The following is a 19,096-nucleotide window of genomic DNA, read 5'->3' as shown; positions in this document are numbered from 1 at the left end:
TTAGATCCATTAAAAACAGGATTTACATTCTACTAATTTTTGTCCATTGAACGGTGAGCTAGTCTGTGGACTATAATATTTTTACCGAGTTGATAAAGTATGTTTTATCAAACATTTGGCAATTTGATGAGTTTTTGATGCATAAAATTATAATATTTATAGAAGAATAACATACAAGTGGATGTTGTCAATAATTTGTAACGCGTTATAGTAACAAAAATCATGCCTCATATATATATGTTTATGTAAAGTATGAAGAGTGACTGACCCTCTTTTAAAAAAGAGGCATAATGAGAGGAGAAAAAATAGACTTACACATTTCTCTCACGTCGAGTTTGATACTTTACTTTGAGTGATTCATTCTTTTGGATTTTTGTCTTCTTGTTCAAAAATGATCCTCGGATTCTCTTCATTTTAGAAGAATCTATTGAAGAAAAACAAAATTCAACAATAACAATAGTGGCACAGAAAAAATAACAGTAATAATTTTCACTGTTCTATCTTATTTTTTGATGAAAAAAGATGAAGCTTGAGAATGAAACTACGTCGTTTTGGAAAACATGAAGTCATGAACCATTCTTGTCTCCAAGCCAATCACAGATTCTCAGCCTCATGAAAAAAAAAATGAATACAATTTTTGATTCGATTTTTGTCGAAAGAAAAAGTGACAAAAGTTTTTAGCATAATTTTATGTTTTCTCATAAACAAAAAGTAAACCCAAATTGTTTTTTCGAAACAAGAATCGATTTGGCACGAAATCGAAGATTTGATGAATTGTGTAAAACATGGCGATTCATGAAGAAACCCAGATATCAACAACACAAGACCCTCCTTGCACTTCTAATGATGCCTCGCCGCCTCAAGATCATCGGTTCGAGAAGCTTCGTGGCGTCCGATGGCGAATCAACCTCGGAATCTTACCGTCTTCTCCTTCCTCCACCATTGATGAGCTTCGCAGAGTAACAGCTGATTCCAGAAGAAGGTTTTGACTTTCCCCTACATTGAAGTTTTTGCTTTTAGGGTTTGCATTTCTCGATTTGGTAGCTCCAGATTCAGACTCAGAAACAAAAGAATTTGTAAAGTTTTGATTTTTAGATGTTGTTGTTTATTAGGTATGCTGCTTTGAGAAGAAGACTCTTAATTGATCCACATTTGCCTAAGAAAGGAACAAATTCTCCAGATCTTACTATTGATAATCCTTTATCACAAAATCCTGGTAAAAATCAAAACTTTACTATCTCATTTCTCAGATACATTCAATTTGCAAATTTCTCTCCAATGTAATGATAATGTAAAGCTTTCTGGATTGTGTAGATAGTACTTGGGGGAGATTCTTTCGTAATGCAGAGCTCGAGAAAACGCTTGATCAAGATCTTTCTCGGTTGTATCCAGAACATGGAAGTTACTTTCAATCCTCTGGATGTCAAGGGATGCTTAGAAGGATACTTCTTTTGTGGTGTTTGAAGCATCCTGAGATTGGTTATAGACAAGGTTAGTAGATACTTGATTTTTCGAGTGTATTACATTGCGAATATGGTTTGTGATTTTTAATGGTGTTTTTTGGTTTTAGGGATGCATGAACTATTGGCTCCTTTGCTTTATGTTCTTCAAGTTGATGTGCAATATCTTACGGAAGTGAGGTCAAACTATGAAGATCAGTTTGTTGATTTGTTTGACGAATTAGCGTTTCAAGAACGCGATTCTGGAGCTTATGATTTCGATATAAAAAAGGTTTTGGATGATTCCATGGAAGATGAAGAAGAAGATGGTCCACCCTCTGGAAGCACAAAGAAGAAAAAACCAAAGAGTTTCGATGAACTCGATACCGAGACGCAGACCGCTGTGTTGTTGAGTGATGCGTATGGAGGAGAAGGCGAATTAGGAATCGTCCTCTCTGATAAATTTATGGAACACGACGCTTACACTATGTTTGACGCTCTTATGTACGGTGGATCCTCCCTTGGTTCGGTTTCTGTAGCCAATTTCTTCATCTATTCTGCTCCCAACGATTCCATCACGGGACTGCCTCCTGTAATTGAAGCTTCTGGGGCATTGTATCATCTACTTTCTTTAGTTGATGCTTCTCTTCACAGCCATCTCGTTGAACTCGGTGTTGAACCGCAGTACTTTGCGCTTCGTTGGTTACGGGTTCTGTTTGGGCGAGAATTTCCACTGAGTAATCTATTGATCGTGTGGGATGAGATATTTTCCGCTGACAATTCTGAAGTAGAGAGAGGCGTTGAGGCTGATCTAGGGTGTGAATTCAGGATCCTTAGCTCTCCTCGGGGAGCTCTGGTCGCGGGAATGGCGGTTTCGATGATACTTTATCTTAGATCATCGCTGCTAGCAACTGAAAACGCGACTTCTTCTCTTAAGAAGTTGCTCAATTTTCCGGAGGACATTGATCTGAGTAAAGTTATCGAAAAGGCTAAGACATTGCAGAGTCTTGCTTTGGAAATCAATGCTCGTCGTGATTTGATTCCGAAAGGACCGAGAAAACCGATGAGAGGTCACAGCTTATCAGTTGATTCGATCTCACTTGGTTCTTCTCCTGTGGGAATAGAACCTGAGAGCTACTGGGAAGAGAAGTGGAGAGTTTTAAACAGCGCAGAAGAAGAAGAACGGAGGAAAAAAGCGTTGCAGAGACCAAAAGCAGGGAAGAAGAGTTGGTCGGAAAGAGTGAAGCTAAGGCTTTCAAGGACAGAATCCGATCCGTCTCCCGCTGAAGCAAAGAGAAGCGGGAACAAGCCTCATATTAGACGTAGTTTGCTCGATGATTTATCCCGACAACTAGGGGAAAAAGAGATTGAGCCTCCCGAGTTCCCAAACCCAGACACCGATATCGAACGCTCATCTACAGTATCTGATACTCCCAGTGCAGAGTATGAGGATAACAGTTCTGATAAAGGCAAAAGTGAGAACCACATGGATCTGCCTCTTTCTATCCCGGAGAACGAGCCAGAGGCGAAATCAGGGATGAATATTTTCAGAGAGAGGAAGATTCTTTCGGGTAAATTCCAGAGGCTATGGAGGCTAGGTAGAAACTTGTCTGGCGAAGAGACCTCTGAGACTAAAGAAGCTAAACAGGTAGATTCTGAAGACGGAAAAACCGATTCAGATTCAACTTCAGGTCCTGGCGATTCATTAAAGAATACAGGACGGTCCATGCTTGAACATATTAAGGTAAAAAGTTCACGAATGTTATCTGATGATGGATTTGATTGTTGTGAACCCAAATTAAGCATGACTTGACTCATTTTTTTGAATGTTTCGGTATCAGGTGATAGAGTCGGTGTTGGAGCTAAGTTCACCAGAGAATATGACTGAAAACGGAAAACTAACAGTTGAAGAAGCTCTTAGAGAACTTCGTAGACTTGGAAATATGTTATTGTCGGAAATGTAAAGTTCATTGCAGACTCGGCTTACGTAATTTCATTGTGTATTATGAAAATTCATTTTTCTCTGTGTATGTGTGTGAGAGAGACTGAGAGAGTGTAATGTATATATGAGAAATTTTGAAGAGTTTTGTTTTTCTTTTAGCAGTTTCTTCTAGCACAAGGGACCTGAGTTTCTTTGGACTTTGTTAGCCCTAACGGGTTTTTAACGGTTTTTAGTGACGAGAGATAAAACAAAGTACACAAATTATAAATTTCCCTCCACTTTTTGCGCTGACCGTTAATTCTTACCGTTGATAGAGGAAAAATACAAAGGATTAAGGAATATTAAGCTTAAATAAGTACTAAAATTAAGGGAAAACAAAAGAGAAGAAAAAATCCTGACAAGTGTAGAAGAGTCTTATACTAGAAAAGAATGAAAGAATAATAATAACCTGAATCAAATCGAGATTAAGTAGAAGAAGAAGAAAAAACAAGTCATTATGATTACCATTCTAGAGAAGCATATGATTAGGACTGTATTGCTGCTGTGTAGTAGATGAAGGAGGAGCTGGGAGAGCAAGGAAAGGGTCACCAAAAGGGTTAGGAGATGAAGAAGTTGAAGGATTTGGTGAGAATTGATGATGATGATATGGTGAATAGTTGTTATTATATGGACTTTGGTTATTCATCATCATCATTTGTTGTTGTTGCATTGCCATTTGAACATTGGTTGGTGGAGCCATGTTGTTTGACATTGCGAAAGGATCTTGTTGCACCCCGAACGGGTTTGGGTTCGATGAAGCTAGTGCTCCGGGTATAGCCGTGGCTCCAAATCCGTAACCGGCGTTTGTTAACTGAATCTGTCTTCTTGCTGTATCGTCTTCGTAAAGACTGTCTAGTAGAAGATTGTCGAATCCTCCGCCCTGTAAACATAGGCAACATATGAGTAGGAATAGAAAAATCGAGTTTATATTCGAATGAGAGACTTACGAGTTTTGTTGCTATAACGGGACGAGGATTGTTGTTATTGTTGTTGTTGTTCTGTGGTGTGACTAGTGCAAGTTCCCAACCACTTCCCCCTGCTTCTATTAAGCTTAGACTATTAGATGGGGCTGAAGTTTCATGTCCTGCAGATAAAATGTTCATAAATGTTGATATAATGGAAATGTAAGATTTTACTTAATGGGTTAGTTTTTTTTACTTCTCTACCTGGTGGATATATCGCGAGAGAGAATGCGTTGTTTTGCTCTATCTCTGCGGCTTTCGGGTTTATTTCATGCAGACCCTGCACCAATCACAGGAAAAAGGGTCAATGAGTATTGAGGTTTGGTATCTACTGCAATGTATAGAGATGAAGAAGACTCACTAGTAAGTCATCAGTGTCTATCAGTGGTGAAGGTTTAGCTTCTTCCACTTCTATCTCCTCTTTAGGCTCTTCTTCCTCTTCTTCGATAAGCGGCTGATCATTTTCGGTGTTTTCGTTTTGGTTTTCTTCTTCTGCTGGTTCTTCAGGCTGTTCTTCTTCTTGTTCTTGTTCTTCTTCCTCTTTTTCCTGATACTCCTGTTAATAAAAAAAAACAGAACAAAATGTCAAATCCTAAGAAGACAGTATTCATCAACATTACTCTGAACCAACTTGAGGATATGATACCAGCTTTTTCTGTACAGAACCACTTTGAGGCGCTTCTTTAATGTACTCTTCCATTGTCGCCAGAAACGAAGGAGGAGGCTGAAACCGGTTTTTCGATAAGTGAGAAGTGAATCACACATCACTCTTACAAATACAGTATAAACGTGATCCCAAAAGCTAAGAACTAACCTGTCTTAAAGTTGGGAACTGAAAGTTTCTAGCAAGCTCTAGTCCTTTGCAGTAATCATAAAACTCAGCTAGATTTTCAGCCTATGCAAAAGAAAAACATCAACAAGCAAAGCTTAATATCTATGAATATGATCTTACTATATGCGAAAAGCGTAGGAATCAGCGTAGTTGCTTCACCTGTTGACCAGCCCGTTTGTATATGTTTAGAGCTTTAACTGCATCATGTCTTGACATCTCAAAGAACTACAATGACACACAGAAATATACAATCTTTAGTTAGAAAGCTTAGAGCGAATTAGAGAGAAAAAGGAACTTTTTGTCTTAACATACCATGTCTACAAGATTAATGATTCCATCGTTTATAGCACAATAGATTTTGAAGCTTTCTTTAAGCACCAATGCAAGAGCATATTGGATTAGATAGTTGCTATAAGCTGCTCCTTCAGGCTGCAAAGCTGAAAACAAATAAGAAGAAATCTTCTCCAACGTACAAAAAACAGCAAAAAGTATAAAACTGTTTTGGAGTTTGCATATGACTTTACCTGACATCCGATAAGCCGGTAAAGAAGCTGTTGCAATGCAGGTAACTGTTCTAACAAATCTTCACCAGACAACATCCTTGTTCTATGCGTCTACAAAAACCATATTGAACAAAAGTTTCTGAAAATGTGTTCTGTTTCTTCATGATGAGAAGTTAGGAGACAAACCTTTGAAGCTGCACCTGAAGCTTTTGGTAAACGCTCTGCCTCGATGTCATACTTTAAAACCCGATAACATTCAAGCCGCTCTTCTAGAAAGAGCGCGTATGTTCTAACCCAAGCAGAACAATCCCACGCTGCATCAAGAAACAAATATATGAATTGGTCAAGTTTACAAGAACTGAAAACATTTGCATATATCAAGATAAAGAATTAGTTTATTCACCAAGAGGACTTGTGTCATCTTTGAAGTTAGATATTCTGAGTATATGTCTTCTATGTGAGTAATTTAGAAGCTCTTCTCTAAATGTTGGATCACCTTCTCTTAATGTTCTGTGAATTACTATTAACACTTTCATTGCAACCTGTGTGATTGTCATCAAATTCATCACAATTTTTTCACTATATCTATCGAAAGAAAATGCGATTTAAAATCCGGAAAACCAAGAAGAAAAACTTACAACCCAATTGCGAGTTTTCGATAATCTTTTAGATAATGCATGAATGCAATAAGCTACATCTGCTCGTGGTTGTATCACAGATGTCGCCGAGAATATTTCTGCGTAAAAAATCATCGTTCAAATCTCCGAATCATCGTTGAATTGTCGAAATTTGGTTAAAAAAACAGAGGAACTTACTACGAACATGACGTTCTTTTGGTGGAGATTCAACATGATTCGTCGCTTTGACGATCGCAATATCTAAATCCTATAACGATCCATTCCAAAAAAAACATGCATCGATCGTTTAAATCCGAATCTTAAATTTAAAGCTTTACACAATGGTGATGTAAACAAATCAAGAATCTGACCTTGAATTCGCTGTTGACCTTAGCGAGACCAACGGTGGTTGTATCTTTGAGCGCTCCATAGGCTTTTCGAAAGCTCGTGAACGTTCCCATTGATCGACACTTTTGTGAGAAAAAATGCGGATTTGTGATCTGAGTTTTGTAATGGAAAAGATATATGGTAATGATTTGATTTGATCGAAGACGATAGAGAAAATGAGAGAAGATTTGATGATGATTAGTGATGATGTTTTCTTTAATGGCTGTGCAATAAATTGAAACACAACAACGATAACAGACTTTGTTTTTTAATTTCTCTTACAATAAGCTTCTTCTTCTTCGTCACCCTCAAAACGTGCGTAACAGAATACTAACGATCTGGATTATTTCCTTTTTCGTTTATCTTAAAAAATATTTATAATAATAATAGATTCTTCTTTTGGGTTATTAACGTAATTTTGGGGCAAATTGGCAAAGAAAAATAAAGAGCATTGAATTTATAAATATTTTTGGAATTTACCATGTTATTTTATTTCACATTTTTTTACTATGCGATAAAAAAAACAGTATTTACGAAAATACCATCATTTGCAGATTTTGCCTGATTGTATAAAAAAAACTTACAACTACCAGTGACCTGGCTCTCGTGGCGTCAAAGTTACAGTTGGAGATAATGAGGACTTGCCGTCCAACATGCACGGCGGCGGAAACTCCAATCCGGCGTCATTACTCCCCAAAGGCCTCGATATCAAACTCGTTGTTCCACCACCGTGAGTGTTCTAGTTTTTCAATCGAAATTCCTAGGTTTGTGATACTTCAATTAGGGTTTAGGTTTGTAATATTTGAATTAGGGTTTAGGTTTGTGTTGTTACGTTTTCTAACATTCGAACATCATTGAAAACGTTGAGCACCATTGTAATATCTCTTTTGATATTTAACCTAAATATTCTTGTTCTTCTTCCAATTGTTTGGATGCAGTATTATAAAGGCTAGAGGAAATCGTAGAGCAAAGAAAAAGTGTATTACAAGATTGTGGGATCAAAATATTCCAACAGAGCTCCTGCAAGAGATACTATCACGCCTCGTATTAAAAGCCAACATACTAGCTTCCGTTGTATGCAAAACATGGTGTGAAGCAGCTTTTTCTTTCTGTTATGAAGTTCAAATGGATCAGAAGACGGAAACTACATTCTTTTTGGGGATTCGTCCTTCATGATGAGAAGTTAAGTTGTGAGTTGTGACTTCATCTTTTATTTATGCATTTTTAAAGTTCTTTATGAGTTACTTGCAAATCTCATTTACATGCAGTCATGATTTGGATCAAGTTTCTATTAATCCAATGCCTACTCTTTGCAATCTACCTATGTTTGATGATTGGACTATACAGTTTATGATTAGCTAGTACCCGTTTAAGGGAAGATCATATCGATCCATTCTTGTTCTGCTTTGTTTCAATTCAAACTACTCGTCTCTTAAATTGAGTGTGTATTTTTTTTTGTCTTATTGAGTGTTAATCTATCTATTTAATTATTATCTAAAACGTATCTCATCCGATCCACTTATCCTTTTGTTCGATAGAATCAACAATGGAGAGCTTTGACCATGAATAGTATCGGATTCAAAGAGCCTACCTAATCACACGCATTACAATAATGGAAACACCAAGACTATATATTTAGACCAGGTCAATATAACATTTTCAAACCTTTTTTCAATTTGAGCTTTTATATCAAAAACTAAACAAGTATCACTTGATTTCAAATGTTGACTGCTAAAATGTTAACACTAACTAGACCTTAGTAGTTTTCTTTTTTTGGGACCATAATACATACCTCTTGATATAAAGGGATCACCATCAAAGCTTTGTTTGTTAAGTGCAAAGTGAAAATACTTATACTAATCTTCAGAGAATAAAGAGAGGATATTTTTGGTTTTGAAAACACCAATCATACCTTTACTATGATTAAATTCCACTCACATTTTTATCCTTCAACTTTAGGTTGAACTTTTATATATAAAAAAAAAAGGTTCCACGAATTTTTTTATATGCTCGCTCAACTGCTCATGAAGTATAGATAATTCATAATTACAACGTGTCGTTTGAAAAAAAAAAATATTGCAAAAACATTCTGTAACGTAGAAAGTGGGAGAGGAATAACCATTGATAAAACATTCCCTATTTTTATGTAACAATTCTTTTTAATATTTAAAAAACAGAGCCGAATCTTTGAACCAAAGAGACGAATAAAAAGAAGAAGTGTCCATTAATAAAACTTTGCATATAAATAATACTATAGACGGTCACATTTTGGTCAACGTAATATTCATTAACAAGAAAATTAAGAGAACAAAATAAAAACAAAAAACCTTAATTCCTCTCTCTCTGTTTCTCTGTTTTCTTCTCCGATCCGTTTATCTTCCTGGTGCGTTAGGGGTCACACAGAGATGGGAAACGGAAACTCAAGGGAGGCTAAGGAATCGAGACGGTCAAGGCTACGACATAAGCTACAAAAGTTTCGCATTCACCGTCGTCATCTTCGTAGTTCTCGAAACTCGGCAGGAATGGTGATACAACGAACTGTTTCCGCCGAGGATTTCTCCGGCATTGCGCTTCTCACTCTCATTGGCGTACGTCTTACGTTTTTTTTTTTTTTTTTTCGTTCTTACGTTTGTGAGTAGTGATGTTATGTTTTAGTCTTGGTTCTGGCTTGTTTCTTTCTTCAGGCGGAAATGAAGTTTAAGGACAAGTGGCTCGCTTGTGTTTCTTTCGGTGAACAGACTTTCAGAACTGAAATCTCAGATACGTAAGTCTGCCAAATATTCATTTTGTAATTCTCTACTCGTAAAGATCCAAGGATTATTGATAGTAACAGAGTTTTGTTTCTGATGAATTTGCAGTACACAGAAGCCAATTTGGAACTCAGTAAGTTGATCAAAACCATGTCTTTTGAATACTTTGGTTCTGTTTCAACACTTCTGCTAATTGGTAATTACAGTTGTGTTTCTCTGTATATAGGAGAAGAAGCTTTTGTTGGAGAAAAATGGACCAAGTCTTGCTAGGGTCTCAGTATTTGAGGTTTCATCCTGATTTTTGAGTTTAGTCATCAATCATGATACTGTTTTTTGATTAATAGTCAGCTAAAAGAATCATCCTTGTATTTTTGCAGACCAATAGGGTAGCGAGGAACAAAATCATCGGTTATTGTGAGCTTGATATATTCGATTTTGTAGTGCAGGTCAGCAGTTCTAATCTTATCTTTGTATATGTTTATAGAAATTCTTGTTTCATTGTAAGATTATTGTCTCTCTGCTTATTTGCTTTCTTTGGCGTGATACAGGAACCTGAGTCGACTTGTAAGTCATTTAACTTGTTAGATCCCACATCATCCAATGTTGTTGGCTCCATTTTCCTTTCTTGCGCTATTGAGGTACCATGTCGACTAGAGAAAACTCTGTGAAAATAGAAGAGCATTGGTGTCTGATCTTTGGTTACTTAATATTTGTAGGATCCTGTTGAAACTGAGAGGCGGTTTGCAAAGCGTATCTTGTCCATAGTGGTATGCTTTACCTTAATGTTCCACTCTTATGTATTCTGTTCTCTGTATGACACACTTCAATGTTTCTTGCTATTCTTGAACAAACAAACAATTTGATAGTTAAGAGTTCTTTGACAATGTGCAGGACTACAATGAAGATGGACAACTCTCGTTTTCGGAGTTCTCTGATCTAATAAAGGCTTTTGGAAACTTAGTGGCTGCGAACAAGGTTCGGCTTTAAGCATCTATGTCATTAGTGGATGCATGAGTTTTTCTCTCATTTTCAATCAGTGTCAGAATGATGTTACTCACTTATTTACCAGAAAGAGGAGTTGTTTAAAGCTGCTGACCTGAATGGGGACGGTGTTGTGACGATTGACGAGTTAGCTGCGCTTCTTGCTCTTCAACAAGAACAGTAATGACCTTTGGATCACTTCATGTTTTCAAATATACTTCATTCTTATTTTCATAACAAGTCTATTTAGACCTCCTAGAATCCTAGTAATTCGAATTCTCTAATGCAGAGAGCCAATTATAAACAATTGTCCGGTGTGTGGTGAGGCTCTTCAGGTCTCTGACAAGCTCAACGCGATGATTCATATGACTCTTTGTTTTGACGAAGGAACGGGTAATCAAGTGATGACCGGAGGGTTTTTGACTGATAGACAAGCTTCTTATGGGTGAGAAACCTCTTCTTTTAAGCTAAATAACTAGACATCTCTTACTTAACATCATATTTTTCAACCTTTTGTTCAGATGGATGTTCAAACTAAGTGAATGGACACACTTATCAACTTATGACGTTGGTTTGAATACTGGTTCAAGTGCTTCATATATTGTGGTATTCTGTTCTTTTTGCTCTCTTTAGTTGGTGTCTTATGTGCGTCTCCTCATGGAGAACAAATGTATTCACTTTACTAGTTTCTTGGTGTTTTGCTTCTTGCTATAGGTAATTGACCGGAAGAGTAAAAGACTTGTGGAAGAGTTGATTGATTCAAAGATTGTTCTGTCCATGAGAGCTATTTACCAGTCAAAAATTGGACTAAGACTTATGGATCAAGGTAAACAAACTATAAGACCCTTACCTAACAAAAGAACACACTTTTGTATGCTTTATTGATTTTCTTGATTTAGGGGCAAAGGAGATTCTGCAGAGACTTTCTGAGAAGCAGGGGAAGAAAATGAGCTCAGTTGAATCCGCACAAAAAATACCACGCTTTCTCGAGTTCTTTAAGGCATGTAAAGTTACTATTAACTAAGCTATGATGTTTTGCTTTGCTGTTGGGTTTGGAGTTGAGATGTTTTGTCTGTTTCAGGATCAAATAAACATGGCTGAAGTCAAGTATCCTCTGCAGCATTTTAAGGTATGCATGGGATCTGTTTTATAGCGTCAACATTAAATCTAAATGTGTATAGTACTAAGTTTCACAATATGATTTATAGCATTTTCAAGAATGATGATTTTGTTTTTACTTGCAGACGTTCAATGAGTTCTTTATCCGAGAGTTGAAACCTGGTGCAAGACCAATTGCTTGCATGAACCGCAATGATGTTGCTGTATGTGCCGCTGATTGTCGATTAATGGCATTTCAGTCGGTGGAAGATAGTACCAGATTCTGGATCAAGGTAAAATGGTTTCTAGAGTAGCTTACTATATACTTAATCAATATTATTCAAGATTAGAGAATTCTCAAAACAAATGATGTAGCTGATATAATGCAACACATCCTTATTTTTTTGCATTGATTCTGCAATGATAGGGCAAAAAGTTTTCAATAAGAGGCCTCCTTGGGAAGAATGTGAATCCAAATGCCTTCCTTGATGGATCTTTGGTTATATTCAGACTAGCACCACAGGTGCGACGAGACTGGATTTCTCCTATTGAATTACACAGTTGTTGTTTGTTCTTTAGTTACTCTGACATATTTCTTGGATGTTACAGGATTATCATCGGTTTCATGTCCCTGTCTCTGGAGTCATTGAACAGTTTGTGGATGTTTCTGGAAGCTTATATACAGTATGTAGTTATGCATCTCCTCTGCATTTACTTTAGTCCAAGATTTCCTCTCATCTCCCTCATGTTTTCTCATGAGACTCACTTTTGTTTCCTTGTTGAATAGGTTAATCCAATTGCGGTCAATAGCAAGTACTGTAATGTATTCACGGAAAATAAACGAACCGTTGCAATTATATCAACAGCAGAATTTGGAAAGGTTAGATGCTGAATCCAGTTTACAAATGGATCAGAATAATAGTGTGTACTGTATAAATTCAAGGTTAGCTAATAAGTATGTAACAGGTTGCTTTTGTTGCAATCGGTGCAACAATGGTTGGTAGCATAAATTTTGTTAGAAAGGAAGGAGAGCATGTGAAGAAAGGAGATGAAGTAAGCAGTTTCAACTTTTCATAAGAAACACTTCAAGAGAATATTTCCTAACTTCAATTTATCTTGCAGCTTGGTTATTTTTCGTTTGGTGGAAGCACAGTTATATGTGTCTTTGAAAAGGTTAGTGACTTATTATATCTTAATCTTAAAATCTTAAGAACAGTTTTATGCTTTTAAAATGATATCTTCACTGTTGTTTTCTTTCAATATGAACCTTCCATTTGAATTATGCAGGACGCGATCGGGATCGATAATGATCTCTTGGTTAACAGTGGTAGGTCTTTAGAGACATTAGTGAGTGTTGGAATGCAATTAGGTGTCTCCACAAGGACATTTGCTAGGTCTACATTGATCTGAAAATCTTTGCCACTGAACTGATTACCAGAGACCAATTTGGTTTGATTTGATTTTCCTCTTGTTTCGTGCATAATAACTCTGTATATAAACCAAACGATATCTCTTGTATCATGTATACAAGTAATGAGCTCAACACATTCCTTGTGCAGAGAGTTCTGTTTTTGCCATTCCGTCAAGCCTTGTAAAATAACACTCGATTCTTGGTCAAAGATAAAATGGTATCTAGAAGAAGCTACCATTCAAAAATCATATAACACGTCCTAGAAGCTATTTTTGCCCTTAATTCAATATGCTTTTTCTCTATAATGTTTTTATTGGGAAAGGAAATTTGGCTCGGCAAAAACAGATATTGAGAGGTATCAATGATTTGTCACCGGTTTTGATGACTCAAAGAAGCAATGGGCAACGAAACAACAGGTGTACAAGGCTGCAACATAGTTTGAGCCATTGGGATTGGTGAATAATCCATGTCTTGTTTTTTGCTACTGTTGTTGTTGAGCCAAGTCTCTGACTTGCTTCTTGAGTCATTAAAATCTCAAGAGCTCTGTTTCTTCTATTAATAACAAAAACTTTTATTAGTTTTGATCCCTCACTTTCTCAATCAAATCTCCCCCTCATCAAAAAATCTAAATTATAAACCAAAAGGGACCATAACTTAAAAGAAACAAAAAAGGAGGGTGCCAAAATTTTAGAAACAAAAATAAAACAAGGAATAAACAAAAGATAAAAAAAAAAAGATAAGATAAATCTAGGCTCTTTTATCCTTGTTATCTTTGTCCACTTGGAGTGCTCTCATTGGGCCTTCTCACGAATCGTCCCTGTTCCCACATCCCATCACCAACCACAAAAAGAAAAGAAAACATTAATATTAGGTTCTTGTCTTAATCAAATCTAATGTATATATCCCTAGCCCTTGACCTCAATCTAACGTTATTAGTTAGTTTTGTTTCCTTTAGATGACAATTCTTAATATATTTAACCTTTGGTTTGGTTTTAAATCTTTTTGTTTGGCTTGTGGTACGTAGTTTCCTTTACTTGTTCGGTTTGGTTCATTTGGAATAAAGATACCCAAAAGAAAGCTTATTTCATCTTCTTGAAGAAAAAAAACGAATAGAAAAACTCAACAAGAGTTTTCTCATCTACTTTAAATCTGAAAACTAAAGCTAGTCTTATTATGCTGATTCAAAACAAATTTTGAAGGATGGTAAAAAAAACCTACATGTTTTTAACCACTGACTAAGATGGGTTAGATACCTTCATTCGAGGACGTTGATCAGCATTGAGTTTGCGAACTTGGTATCGAATTTTCTTCGAAAAAAGACGAGTTCGACGTTTCTCTTTGTACCTCAAAACACTTGCTTCTCGCATTCCACTGTCTCCGAACAAATCAATCTGAGCTAATCTAGCCTGCCCCAAAACACACACGCCACATTAGTTCATGTTCAACATTATTAATAACACAAAATACTAATCAATTGACAAAAATGAATTTCTAGTTAACTTATTTTGTAGACTACTAGACTTTATGCTAAAAGGAGTATTCGACGAAACGGATATCTACAAAATAAATTTTGAACCTCCTCATTTATCCTATACGTGAAAATTCACGTGCACAGTCTATAAAGTTTTCATTGGACAAATAAAAAGCAGCTTTTTTTTTTCTTAATTGATTGAAAGTCATCACAGAAAAAAATGTTATTTATAATAAAAAGAAGACTATGTACCAAAGTCAAAGGGTTAATAATTATTCTTCAAAATACGTTACAGGAAAAATTATTAATAAGAACTTTCCACAAAATTTAATAAATTCTTGTCAGATACTTCAAACTATATCATAGCTAATAAATTACTAATTCAGCATTAATGAGAACACACTCCTCAACAGCCACGTGGCAGAATACTAATGGCCAAAACAGAATCCCGAATAATTAATTATTTCAAACTAACCATTAACTAAAGAAAAATAAACATAGAAAATATCGAATTTTAACGGCGAGGGATTTGAGATTAAGAAGAGATTAGTGTTAAACATACATTGACATCGACAGCTTCCGATCCCTGAATCTCGTCGGGAAACGGCGACGTTTTATCAGACCAAGCTTCCAAAACGCCGTCGTAATCAAGCTTCAACAACGGACCTGTTCTCTTCAAACTCGTCTCCTCCGTATCTTCCAAGCTTTTCGATTCCGTAATCAATGTCGTCGTCACCGTCATTTTCTTCTTCTTCTTCTTCTTATTACTCTTCTCTCCAGAGATTACCACCTTCTTACCGTCGGATTTCTCCTCATCAACGGTGGAGATTGCAGTTTCGGTTTTGACAGTTTGAATTCGCGGCGAGATCTGTTCGAAATCAACGGTATGAATCTTCCACAATTTTGTGTCGTCGTTTTCTCTGAGAGCACTTCGTAATCCAAGCCCTAACGGGAAATTGAATCCGTTAGAGCTTCGATTCCATGAATTGATCATCATCATCTGTTCTAGTTTACCAATCCGATTAGAAGAACTTCTTCCACCGCGATTGATCATTCCCGGAACCCTAGATTCATAAATCCCCGAATTTGAATTCGATTCCACCACAGTCCCCATTATACTATCGATTCCTTCTTCAATATCCTCATCGAGAATCGATTCAGCATCGAATTCGTCGGAGAAATCAAACTTTTCGATTTCACCACCGTAGCAATCTCCACCGGAGTTAACTTCCTTCTGGTCTGAGAAAAACTCTGTTTTCGTTTGAATCGTTGGATGAAACAGAAAATCAGGTTCTTCGATTGATTCATAAGGAAGAAGCAAATCAGAAGCGTCGTCGTTGTCACTAAGCAATGGCCCGTAGAAGTGAGAGTTTGATGAAGAGTGAGTTTTTTGCTTAGAGGACAAGTTTGAGGAGAAGATGTTGGGATAAGCAGTAGAGAGAAGAGTAGCTGCTTCGTTGTAAGTCTGGTTTGGTCTTTTGCGTTGTGTTCTTGGCTTTCTCGTTGAGATTGCGAGTGGTGAATTTGATGATTCGGAGATTGTTGATGATGGTGAAGTAGCTCTTGTTGTTGTTGTTGAGGATGATGGTGGTGGTGATTTCACTTTTTCTAACTCGAAACTATATGCTGCTGCTCCTCCTCCTCCGCTGCTTAAACACGCCGACATTTTTTTTGTCCGGTGAAATCGGAAAAGAAACAAGACCAAAACTTTGAAGATTGTAAGAACTTTTGTGAGTGAGAAGAGAGTGATGAAATTAAGATTTTTGCCTTTTGATTAAAGAATTGTGTTTAATTTTAAGATAATAATAAACCCTTAAAACCCACTGAAGAAACCTTTTTTTATTTGGTGAGAAAATACAAAATTGAAGGGGGAAAAAAAGATCAAAACTTTAGGGAAAGAGGAAGATTCTGCTAACAAATGTTCATCATTTGAAAGAAAGAGCTAAGAAAACCCATTTGGAATCTGAGATTTATGTGTATGAAAACCAAAAGAATTGGCCAACGAGTGAGGTTTTACAGAAAGAAGCTAATTGGTTTGTGAAGAGGGAGAGAGAGATTGGAGGAGAAAGAAGAGTCACGAGATATATAAGAGGAGAAAGATTAGGGTTTTAGTGAGAGCTTAGTAACAAACAAAGGAGAGTTTAGTAAATAAATAGTGAAGAGCGTTTTTTTTTTTTTTGGTTTAGGGGTAATTTTAACTTTGAGAAGAGAAGTTGTGGAGAAACAGAGAGAGTGGTGGGAAGAAGAAGACGAGAGAGAGAGAGAGAGAGTGAGCGAATGGTGAAGAAGGGACAAGATAGCTCGTAATCGGCAATTCTGGAATGAATGGGGTCCACCAGTGGATTTTTTCACTTTTTGTATTGATTTAAAATTACTTTGTAAAACGAGTTTTCTTATGGATAGAGATACTTCCACGACTAAAGATTTCTATTCCATTTCAGAAATAGCCATTCAAAAGGTTTATAAGGTAAATTTTGTTACTGAAAACTCTTGGCTAATCTACAATGACTGGTGTTTGAATCAAAGTAAATTTCTCTATTTATTTTTTTGTTATAATGTTAATTAAGAAAAAAAGCTTTAAACAATGTTTGAGAGTTATTGAGAAATGATTTGGAGATTGAAAACAAAATAATGAAAAATCAATTGTTAAACCTATAATAAAGCGATATGATTGTGGCAACGATCGGTCATAATACGATTGAATTAAATTTGTTATGTGTTGATTTAACAAATTTATTTGTTCATTAACATTTACTCAAAATATAAAATATTAATTTTGTGACGATTTGGTAATAATGTAATGTAGCGACGATCGTTCATTCTTAAAGTTAAATTTTTATGTATTACATTAATATAACGACAGTAAGTCATTAATTCAAATTGAGTAAATCTTTTATGTATTGATTTATTGATATTATCCACTTGTTACACAATAATTTTTACCCAAAAATTTAAGATATTATTTTGCATATCGATCTTGTGGTGAGTAAGTAATATAACAGCGATCAGTCATTAATTTGAAAGGGGGATAAATATTTTGAGTGTGATTTATCGAAATTACTCATGATTGAAAAATATTAATCACATCATCGATTAAGTGGTAAGTAATGATGTAGCGCCGATCAATTGTCTAATCCAGCCTGTGGCAGTATTATATTAGTTGAGGTTGAGGATTTTTCTTCTTAGTTGATACCAAAAATCGAGTTCTACCATTCACAATATTTAATTTCAGCTCTTTAAACTAGTATAGAGTTAAACAAATTTATCCACTATTAGTTTTAGTTTCAATTTAGAGTCACCATATATTAGTTTAATTTTTGTTTCTATTAATTGCAGGTCCGGCTCTACACATGTGCCGGAGGAGCGAGGCACAGAGTCAACCCAAAATTTCTCTTTTTTTTGAAGTAAATCTAATACAATTACGATCCAAAAAAAAGATTTACATAACAAAACATAGGAAATGAGAACTAATTTTTTTTTCAGCTCTGGGTCCTTTATTATTTTGAGCCGACCCTGATTAATTGTAGCTAGAAGTGAAGCCATATATTGGTTTATATTTTAGTTTATGATATCTAGATTTTAAATAGAATTCGAAGTTATATTTTTTTACAGGTTTTGTAGAAGATTTTATTTAAAATTTGATATATATTTTTGATAATAGTAATAGTTTTAATAAGATTTCTCAGTTTTAATTTATTGATTTGGTTGTGATATCCGATTTCTGTTCTTCTTGAATAAAGTTTAACCAAGAAAAGATGCTCAAGAGTTTAATCCAGGTTGTTTAGTGAGTAATAGTCATTAATGATCCTTTTTGACTGGAGGGAAATGTGATTCTGTTTTTGGATTATTTTCTAAAAAGATGTAAAAACCACATCATCATCATCCAAATCTGCAAAATCTTTTTGGGATCTTAAAGAGAAAACGAGGAAAGGTCACCTTATCCATTGACGTGGCACATACCCATTGGCTCTACTAGATTTCTTTGATGACGTGGTGCTTTCTCAATTAACTGATTATGGTCGCCTGGTCGGAGACGTTTTCACGTGTTCTTAAAAAACCGACTTTATTATTTTACTAATTTCCCTTTATTAGTAAGATTTTTTTTTTTTTTCAAATTTACTAATTTAGCATATTTGGGAAAAAAATATTAGCATAAATTGATACTTTCTTATCTATATTTTAGATAATTTTTTGGATATATATATAGACATGATAATTGAAAATTTATTTCTTTCATTGACTTACTTTTTCAAGGTTAGTTTTATGTTAAACTTTCAAACGTTTCTGCAAAAGAAACATTAGAAAAGTAACGGCCGTAATATAATATCTATAGCTAATTGGCTATATTAGTAGAAGCAAGCTTACAAAATTGTCGTATTTACAATATAGTTATTAAATAATAATTAATTTAGTTTAAAAACAAAAGTGTGGAAAGAGAAAAGTGGTGGGCTAGTGGATTTGTGTATGTGAGAGAGAAAAAATGATTGGAACCTTTTTGGGATCATTTGAAGTAATTTGTGGCGAAAGCTAAACCTACGTTTACCTCATTAGGTTCAATGACTCCTGGTTAGATATCTGATTTTCTATTTAGATATGTTTGTTTATTTTATGTTAGATATTCCATTATATGAGATATGATACCCACGAGTCATCCGTCTATATCA

The 19,096-nt window shown here is 35.5% G+C and overlaps 4 protein-coding genes across 9 annotated transcripts; 2 read left to right on the top strand and 2 right to left on the bottom strand.

The window, feature by feature from the left end:
• Nucleotides 1-437: 437 nt before the first annotated feature.
• AT5G57210 (Ypt/Rab-GAP domain of gyp1p superfamily protein) lies at nt 438-3,658 on the top strand. 2 transcript variants are annotated; one of them, NM_125103.4, is made up of 5 exons: nt 438-982; nt 1,113-1,216; nt 1,315-1,491; nt 1,571-3,183; nt 3,281-3,658. In NM_125103.4, the coding sequence occupies exons 1-5, from the start codon at nt 786-788 to the stop codon at nt 3,401-3,403; spliced, it is 2,214 nt and encodes a 737-aa protein (NP_200531.1). In that variant the 5' UTR covers nt 438-785; the 3' UTR covers nt 3,404-3,658. The 2 variants fall into 2 exon arrangements, with proteins under 2 accessions (NP_200531.1, NP_001331547.1); NM_001345248.1 differs by having other exon boundaries at nt 571-982; nt 1,298-1,491.
• On the bottom strand, nt 3,638-6,966 carry AT5G57200 (ENTH/ANTH/VHS superfamily protein). The gene is made up of 14 exons (NM_125102.2): nt 6,706-6,966; nt 6,533-6,602; nt 6,356-6,453; nt 6,121-6,259; nt 5,904-6,031; nt 5,739-5,828; nt 5,527-5,643; nt 5,374-5,439; nt 5,197-5,277; nt 5,029-5,106; nt 4,744-4,938; nt 4,587-4,662; nt 4,368-4,504; nt 3,638-4,300 (listed from the first exon to the last, which is right to left on the bottom strand). The coding sequence occupies exons 1-14, from the start codon at nt 6,793-6,795 to the stop codon at nt 3,890-3,892; spliced, it is 1,776 nt and encodes a 591-aa protein (NP_200530.1). The 5' UTR covers nt 6,796-6,966; the 3' UTR covers nt 3,638-3,889.
• A 2,029-nt stretch (nt 6,967-8,995) lies between these two features.
• On the top strand, nt 8,996-13,442 carry PSD2 (phosphatidylserine decarboxylase 2). 2 transcript variants are annotated; one of them, NM_125101.5, is made up of 21 exons: nt 9,015-9,309; nt 9,406-9,485; nt 9,580-9,604; nt 9,698-9,757; nt 9,849-9,917; nt 10,020-10,109; nt 10,188-10,238; nt 10,363-10,446; nt 10,541-10,632; nt 10,742-10,897; nt 10,974-11,058; nt 11,167-11,278; nt 11,352-11,452; nt 11,534-11,581; nt 11,697-11,843; nt 11,978-12,073; nt 12,160-12,234; nt 12,338-12,430; nt 12,517-12,603; nt 12,673-12,723; nt 12,838-13,442. In NM_125101.5, exons 1-21 carry the CDS (start codon nt 9,127-9,129, stop codon nt 12,958-12,960), a joined length of 1,908 nt encoding a protein of 635 aa, NP_200529.4. In that variant the 5' UTR covers nt 9,015-9,126; the 3' UTR covers nt 12,961-13,442. The 2 variants fall into 2 exon arrangements, with proteins under 2 accessions (NP_001330975.1, NP_200529.4); NM_001345247.1 differs by lacking the exons at nt 12,673-12,723; nt 12,838-13,442 and having other exon boundaries at nt 8,996-9,309; nt 12,517-12,672.
• A 23-nt stretch (nt 13,443-13,465) lies between these two features.
• On the bottom strand, nt 13,466-16,717 carry CIA2 (chloroplast import apparatus 2). 4 transcript variants are annotated; one of them, NM_125100.4, is made up of 3 exons: nt 14,995-16,717; nt 14,215-14,367; nt 13,466-13,778 (listed from the first exon to the last, which is right to left on the bottom strand). In NM_125100.4, the coding sequence occupies exons 1-3, from the start codon at nt 16,096-16,098 to the stop codon at nt 13,728-13,730; spliced, it is 1,308 nt and encodes a 435-aa protein (NP_568852.2). In that variant the 5' UTR covers nt 16,099-16,717; the 3' UTR covers nt 13,466-13,727. The 4 variants fall into 4 exon arrangements, with proteins under 4 accessions (NP_568852.2, NP_851201.1, NP_001332283.1 ...); NM_180870.2 differs by having other exon boundaries at nt 13,466-14,367; NM_001345246.1 differs by lacking the exon at nt 13,466-13,778 and having other exon boundaries at nt 14,345-14,367; nt 14,462-16,649.
• Nucleotides 16,718-19,096: the final 2,379 nt, after the last annotated feature.

This window comes from Arabidopsis thaliana, chromosome 5 (assembly GCF_000001735.4).
Source record: "Arabidopsis thaliana chromosome 5, partial sequence".
NCBI classification, from domain to species: Eukaryota; Viridiplantae; Streptophyta; class Magnoliopsida; order Brassicales; family Brassicaceae; genus Arabidopsis; species Arabidopsis thaliana.
Note: the sequence above shows the minus strand (reverse complement) of the source record. Positions and strands in the feature narration are given on the sequence as shown.

What these genes read in the sequence shown, in the direction of transcription:
- CIA2 (NM_125100.4), bottom strand. Translation starts at nt 16,098, where the DNA reads ATGTCGGCGTGTTTAAGCAGCGGAGGAGGAGGAGCAGCAGCATATAGT. An exon ending in CGGAAGCTGTCGATGTCAAT is followed by an intron (nt 14,368 to 14,994) that starts GTATGTTTAACA and finishes GTTTTGGGGCAG; the next exon opens with GCTAGATTAGCTCAGATTGA. An exon ending in ATCAACGTCCTCGAATGAAG is followed by an intron (nt 13,779 to 14,214) that starts GTATCTAACCCA and finishes ATGTGGGAACAG; the next exon opens with GGACGATTCGTGAGAAGGCC.
- PSD2 (NM_125101.5), top strand. Translation starts at nt 9,127, where the DNA reads ATGGGAAACGGAAACTCAAGGGAGGCTAAGGAATCGAGACGGTCAAGG. An exon ending in CTTGCTCTTCAACAAGAACA is followed by an intron (nt 10,633 to 10,741) that starts GTAATGACCTTT and finishes TCTCTAATGCAG; the next exon opens with AGAGCCAATTATAAACAATT. An exon ending in CAAGTGCTTCATATATTGTG is followed by an intron (nt 11,059 to 11,166) that starts GTATTCTGTTCT and finishes TTCTTGCTATAG; the next exon opens with GTAATTGACCGGAAGAGTAA.
- AT5G57210 (NM_125103.4), top strand. Translation starts at nt 786, where the DNA reads ATGGCGATTCATGAAGAAACCCAGATATCAACAACACAAGACCCTCCT. An exon ending in ACAGCTGATTCCAGAAGAAG is followed by an intron (nt 983 to 1,112) that starts GTTTTGACTTTC and finishes GTTGTTTATTAG; the next exon opens with GTATGCTGCTTTGAGAAGAA. An exon ending in TGAGATTGGTTATAGACAAG is followed by an intron (nt 1,492 to 1,570) that starts GTTAGTAGATAC and finishes TTTTGGTTTTAG; the next exon opens with GGATGCATGAACTATTGGCT.
- AT5G57200 (NM_125102.2), bottom strand. Translation starts at nt 6,795, where the DNA reads ATGGGAACGTTCACGAGCTTTCGAAAAGCCTATGGAGCGCTCAAAGAT. An exon ending in CGAAAACTCGCAATTGGGTT is followed by an intron (nt 6,260 to 6,355) that starts GTAAGTTTTTCT and finishes ACAATCACACAG; the next exon opens with GTTGCAATGAAAGTGTTAAT. An exon ending in GTTCTGTACAGAAAAAGCTG is followed by an intron (nt 4,939 to 5,028) that starts GTATCATATCCT and finishes TTTTATTAACAG; the next exon opens with GAGTATCAGGAAAAAGAGGA.